The 7,079-nt window shown below is 43.0% G+C and overlaps 1 protein-coding gene across 1 annotated transcript in view; it reads left to right on the forward strand.

Moving 5' to 3' along the window:
* The window catches only part of PAMR1 (peptidase domain containing associated with muscle regeneration 1), a 63,227-nt gene that overhangs the window by 11,717 nt on the left and 44,431 nt on the right, over positions 1-7,079 (forward strand). Inside the window, exon 2 of the mRNA XM_006756127.2 lies at positions 5,805-5,981. Coding sequence (XP_006756190.1) covers positions 5,805-5,981 — 177 coding nt within the window. The remainder of the gene's footprint in view (positions 1-5,804; positions 5,982-7,079) is intronic.

Below are 7,079 nucleotides of genomic sequence, written 5' to 3' on the forward strand. Positions count from 1 at the left end.
AACATCGATCAGCTGCCCCCTCCACAGTACCCACTGGGGATGTGCCCGCAATCAAGGCACATGCCCCTGACCGGAATCGAACCCGGGACCCCTCAGTCTGCAGGCCAACACTCTATCCACTGAGCCAAACCGGTCAGGGTCCAGTATTGCATTCTTAATCTGCATAGTCAGAGGGGTGAACTCTGTAGAACCCAGGTAGTGTATTGGAAGGAATAAGACTTTGGTCTCAGAAAGAGCTAGATTCTGATCTTTGTTCTTTCACCTGAATGTTGGGGCACCTGGAGCAATTTACCCCCTCCCCTCCCACTCTGTGCCTCAGTTTCTTCATCTTTTCAATGAAAAAAGTAACCCTTTGAAGGGTGACTGTGAGGATTCAGTGAGCTGGTATATGCTCATTGGGGGCTCAGATAAATTCCCTGTGGGTGCTGAGACCCAGGGAGTAGAGGAGGACGAATGAAGAACTACCTTGTATAGCAGTGTGCTTAGTAAAGGATGAGGAGGGAAAGGAAGCGGCAAACTGATTTTTGCCCCTCCCCTCCCCAATGTATGAGAGCCTACAAACCAGATTCCTAGGGAATCCACTGAAGGTTTTCTTACTCCTGATTCCCAAGGGAGGGTGATAAAGGCATTGACTCTGCAGCTATCATTTTGGGGCACCTGGAGCAATTTACCCCCTCCCCTCCCACTCTGTGCCTCAGTTTCTTCATCTTTTCAATGAAAAAAGTAACCCTTTGAAGGGTGACTGTGAGGATTCAGTGAGCTGGTATATGCTCATTGGGGGCTCAGATAAATTCCCTGTGGGTGCTGAGACCCAGGGAGTAGAGGAGGACGAATGAAGAGCCACGGTGTAGAGCAGTGTGCTTAGTAAAGGATGAGGAGGGAAAGGAAGCGGCAAACTGATTTTTGCCCCTCCCCTCCCCAATGTATGAGAGCCTACAAACCAGATTCCTAGGGAATCCACTGAAGGTTTTCTTACTCCTGATTCCCAAGGGAGGGTGATAAAGGCATTGACTCTGCAGCTATCATTATCTCGTTAGCAAGAGGAGCTTTGAAAGGGGAAGACCGAGGTTACTGAGACTGGGAATCCAGCCAGGCTGTGACGGAGGGTCACTGGCGATGGCATGGTTCTCAGAGGCTCAGGAGGAAATAGGAAATCACCAATGGCCCCAATCATGATTTTGTCGCCCCTGTCTGCCAATCACTCCTGCTCAGGATTTGCCTGTCTGTCATTGGCCCTGTGGAGTGGGCTGGTAGTCAGGAATGTGTGCTGGTTGGCCATCAGTTGGGAAGTTCAGATTGCACAGAGTGGGTGAGGACTGAGTGGGGATAAGTGAGGGGCCCAAGCTGCCTAGGTGCCTATCTCTCTGATTCATAATGTCATTTTCCCCCCTCTCACATTAGTCTCATTTATAAAATGGCAGGACAGTAAACAGCTCAGTAGGGATTTTAATTAAGTATGGTTAGATGAGATGCTATAGGGTTTTTGGTGGATGCAAAGGCAGATTTCTAACATCCAGCATGAGCGGACACACGATAAAAGTACTTTTCTTTGGGGTGGTCTCGCCTGGGCCTTTAAGCGGATGACTGATGTTTCAGGCATGTGTGGAACAGGCTGACCTTTGTTTTCATAAAGAATCCTCTGAGTTTTTCAGATCGGCCTTCACAGTCATCATGTCAGCATATTGCCTGAAAATCTAGTGTTGAAAACGTGACTCTCAGAGACTGAGCTAAGGGGACACAGTTGCTCCCCCTACCGTTCTGTGGCGTTAATCCCCTGCTGTTTGGGGGATTAAGTGTTCCCCATGTTGTCAGCAATAGACATGGTTGAGCATTGGATAGCTTTGCAGCAAACCATCAGGCAGATGAGGGGCTGTGTTGAGTCATGATGATGGTGATGACAGTTGACCCGTTCATTCATTCATTTGTCCTCCACCAGTTGAACTTGGGCCAGCTGGTCAGAAACGTGTGCTGGTTAGACATCAGTTCAGAAGTTCAGATCGTCGTCATTGCCTTGGCATCCCCATTCCTAAAACAGGACTGAGAGGTTAAGGATCTTGCATTTTCCAAAGTGAATTCTGGAATATCCAGAGCTGGACCATCATGACTGGACTCCCCATTCTGGATAGGAGACGAGAGGATGGCTGTCCCGAGCGTGGCTGCGGGAAGAAGGGCTTGAGCAAAGCTTAGGATGTCCAAGCACTTTGCAACTGTCTTGGTATTTGCTCACCCTGATTGTAAAAAGGAGGGAGGAGCACTTGCACACATAGGATAACGATGCAGCAATTTAAAATCAACCACTGTGCTGCGAGAATTCTTAAAACATGCAATGCCTGTCTATTTAGTCAGGGGCACTGACCTCTTTTCCCTTAGGTTATCAAATTTTAAAAAATGACACCAGCCAACACAACAATAGCCATTTGGTGTGAATCAAAATTATACCTACTTTTTGCCAGACCGGCAAAAAAATATTTTTTGTTGTGCTGCAGAATTTTAGTAGTCAGTTTATGTGTGCCATTGGATAAAAAAGGTTGAAAATTGTTGAAAAAATCAATTTTTAAATAAAAATACTATTCCCAGTTTTGAGAGGTGAGAAGACCACATGTATACATTTGTCAGTATCTACCTGTGGATAATATATATGCTTATTGACAGAAGACACTTTGAAGGCTAGACAACAAAATATTAAGGATACTTCTGAAGACTTTTTATTTCTTATGATTTTATTTTACTTTTTTGAAGCTTTCACAAGAGATCTTTTATATTGAAACATGTTGAGTTTTATAAAGAAAAAATATTTGACCCAGTGGAAGAATTAGGGATGACCCCCTGTGTCTGGTGTTCGGAACTCTGTAAGCTGGGTTTTGCTCTGTGATTGTGGGCATGTGCTTGACCTTTCAGTGCCTTGGCCTATCCCAGGGCAGTGCTCCATGAGTTATTTTTGCTTTAGTTGCTTACAGTAGCACCCCCTTATCTGTGGTTACACATTCTGCAGTTCTAATTACCGGGTCAACTGTGGTTCAGAAATATGTGGGAAATTCCAGAAATAAACAATTTTATAAGTTTTAAATTGTGTACCCTTCTGAACAGCGTGATGAGATCTCGTGCTGTCCAGCTGTGTCCCACTCCTGATGTGAGTCATCGCTTTGTCTAGGGTCTCCACGCTATATACACTACCCCCCATTAGTCACTTTTACTTAGTAGCCCTCTTGGTTATCAGATTTGCTTGCTGTCACAGCGCTTCTGTTCACGAAACCTTCATTTTACTTAATAATGGCACAAAAGTGCAAGAGTAGTGATGCTGGCAATTCAGATATGCTGCAGAGAAGCCATGAAGTGCTTCCTGGAAGTGAAAAGGTTTGTCTGCATAGTATACCTAGGGTTTGGTATTGTCTGTGGTTCCAGGTATCCATTGGGGGCCTCAGAACATATCCCCTGTGGATAAGGAGGGATTACTCTATTTCCTGGGAAGCAATGATGGGATAAAGTTTATTTGCAGCTTTTATAAGACTTTGTTGTTAAGTATGGAAGACAAATTAAGTTCGCTCCATCCATTAGGGGTGAAGCTGGAGGTTGTCCTGGCCTGTTCCCCCTAAGCAGCCCCATCCTCTCTAGGCCTGGGATTCTGTGGGCCTGCCTTCCCCCTAGAATCAGTTATCTAAAAAAAGCTCCTTTGGCACTAATCTTTGCTTCTTCCTTACATAGCCCTTTTCCTCACTGGTAAAGCAAAGAGGTAGGCTAGATGTTTATTTTTGTTTGTTTGTTTGTTTAAAAATATATTTTTATTGATTTCAGCGAAGAAGGGAGAGGGAGATACAGAAACATCAATAATGAGAGAGAATCATAGATCGGCTGCCTTCTGCATCCACTGGGGATCGAGCCCACAACCTGGGCATGTGCCCTGACCAGGAATCGAACCGTGACCTCCTGGTTCATAGGTCGATGCTCATCTGCTGAGCCACAACCGGGCGTGCTGGACTAGATGTTTTTAAGAAAACATCTAGGTCATTTTGAAGATTAAATTGTATCAATAATATAAAAGCACCTTAGCTAAACAAATGCTAAAGTGATTTAGCATACATATACGAAAACCTTCAGTAACTTAGTGCTATTGGTGTTTCTCTAAATCCTTGTTTCTGGACCTGGCCTTTAACACCGTGTTGAAACTCGTGACATTTGTACAGCTAACGCCAAATGATCAGTGAGCCTTTTCTGCAAATGTTGTAATAAGGGGAGAAAAAATCCAGGAAATGGCTCTTGTCTGCTTATTGTGTTTTTAAGTCTCCTCAGCTGGTCAGCAGTAAATATTTCTCATAGACTATTTCACTTATGTGTTTATTTCTTACTCATATTATGGGGGCATTTTCCTGTCTCAGTGGGGAGGAAGAGAGGGGTGGATTTACCAGACCTGAAAGAGCCATTAAAACCATCGCCTCCAGTAGTGACAGAATCACAATGATCAATGTCATTCATTCCCAAATGCCACTGTGAGGATCTTGGCTCATCCACCAATGTTTGTGGATAAAAAAGAAAATAGCGTTTTATGCAAGTAGTTCCTTTCTATGATGCTAGAATGTTCTTATGAGGCTGTGCGTAGATGGCGATACTTTCTTTAAATGGCCCTAGTTGGCAATTAAGAATGACCAACTGTGTCAGACATCCAAGTTCAGCGGTAGAAAATAGAAAACTGAACCATGAAATCCAGGAGGTTAGACGCCACCACAGATACTAAGGTGGATTTAAGTAGGGTCTACAGAGCATGTTGGGGATTCCTGCCAGAGGGTTTTAGAAACAGCTTCAAAGGGAAGCCAGATTCACTTTCTTCCTCAAGTATCTGACCTATTTCTGCTTCAGTCGTCATCTTTGTGCAACATTTTTAGAAATGGAGAATGGGAGAAAGACAAGCATCAAAGCGAAGTCTGTTTCTTAGTCTGGGCAACCTCCACCTGATTCCTCTTATAGATTTTGCCAGATGGTCTTTCTTTTTCATTTACTTAAGGTGTGTGTATGTTTTAAGAAAGAAATACATAAATGCTACCCAGAAAGGAATACGTTCATTTTTTTTTTCTCTCAAGGGAAAGAATGCTCAGTTGAATTTAGGGACTGAATAAAGTTCTGCCAATGAGTTCACCCTTGGAAAACATTGAAATTCTCCCAAACATACTAATTAAGGTGCTTTTTGTCTTCTCTGTTGGTTTTCCCTTTGAAGATACCATAAAAGTTGCATGCTGCGAGAGGGAGGAGCCGGGTTTGGAGGAAATGAATGACATGGTCTCTACTTGGCCATCAGCCTTGCACTTGAATGGCCTAATCTAGAGACTGGTCTCCAAACTTTTTTGATGGCCTGAATGCCTTGGCTGTGCTGGGCAGCTGTGCCGTTGAATGGTCCTGGAGTTGTGCACTGCACCACCTGTGTAACTGTAAGCCGTGGCCTGATGCACCCCAGCAAAAATAGAAATGAGCGTAGGCACTCAAGAGGTGTATATTTGCTTGTAAATTATATATGTGTATGTGTCATCCACTTAGATGATATATGGATAAAACATGATTTCTTACTTCATTAAAAAATGGAAATGAATAGCAGTTCTCACAAATTCCATTTATGCACAAGGGGTGGTTTTGAACACCCTCTGAGGTAAGCCACCCACTTGGGAGATGTTGGCCTGGAAGAGTGCATAGGGTCCTCTCTATCATTCAGGCAGGGCAATATACATTTGTAGGGCAGGGTTGCTTTTTAGCAGTAGAGTACTTATGGGTCTTACCCCTTCCTGCCAGGACCTTTGTCCTTACCTGGGTTTCTATTTCAGAGTACACAGTCATTAATGAAGCCTGTCCCGGAGCCGAGTGGAATATCATGTGTCGCGAGTGCTGTGAATATGATCAGATTGAATGCGTCTGCCCTGGAAAGAAGGAAGTTGTGGGTTATACCATCCCTTGCTGCAGGAATGAGGACAATGAGTGTGACTCCTGCCTGATTCACCCAGGTGAGTGTGGAATGGGAGACCTGAGGTTGCCTTGCGTTTTCTGAGGTCATGAATGGGAACAGGCTGAACTCTTGTCCTGACGGGAAGCCATCAGGAGGCTGTGAGGCCATGCCTATTAAGAATGGCGTAATTCAGCTCATTCTAACGGGAGGAGTTCAGTGTTTTCAGTGTTAAACTCATAAAACTGTGAATTTATATACTCATTCATTGATTTAACAAACAAACTGATATCAAACTGTACTACAAGGCTATAGTAATAAAAACAGCATGGTACTGGCATAAAAACAGACATACTGATCAATGGATAAGAATAGAGAGCCCAAGAGTAAACCCACGCCTTTATGGTCAATCAATATTTGTCAAAGGAGGCAAGAACATACAATGGGGTAAAGACAGTCTATTCAGTGAACGGTGTTTGGAAAACTGGACAGATACATTCCAAAAAAAAAAAAATGAAACTAGACCATCTCCTTACACCATACACAAGAATAAGCACAAAATAGATTAAAGATTTAAATGTAAGAGTCAAAACCATAAAAATCCTAGGAGAAAACATAGGCATTAAAACTCAGACATTTCTTGTAGCAATATTTTTTTCTGATACATCTCCTCAGGCAAGGGAAATAAAGGGGAAAATAAATAAATGGGACTACATCAAACTAAAAAGTTTTACACAGCAAAGAAAACCATCAATAAAATGAAAAGACAGCCTACTGAATGGGAGAACCTATTTGCCAATGACATAGCTGATAAGGGGTTAATATCCAAAATTTATAAAGAATTCAAACAATACCAAAAAACTAAACAACTCAATTAAAATAATGGGCAAAGGCCAAGAGACTTATGAAAAGATGCTCAATGTCACTCATAATCAGAGAAATGCAAATTAAAACCACAATAAGATATTACCTTACACATGTCAGAATGGCTATCATCAATACGTCAACAAACAACAAATGTTAGCAAGGATGTGGCGAAAAGGGAACCCTCATTCTGTTGGTGGGAATGCACCTTGGTGTAGCCACTGTGGAAAACAGTATGGAGTTTCCTCAAAAAATTAAAAATGGAACTCCCTTATGGCCCAGCAATTCCACTTCT

The sequence above is a fragment of the Myotis davidii genome, unplaced genomic scaffold, assembly GCF_000327345.1.
Source record: "Myotis davidii unplaced genomic scaffold, ASM32734v1 scaffold94, whole genome shotgun sequence".
NCBI lineage: Eukaryota > Metazoa > Chordata > Mammalia > Chiroptera > Vespertilionidae > Myotis > Myotis davidii.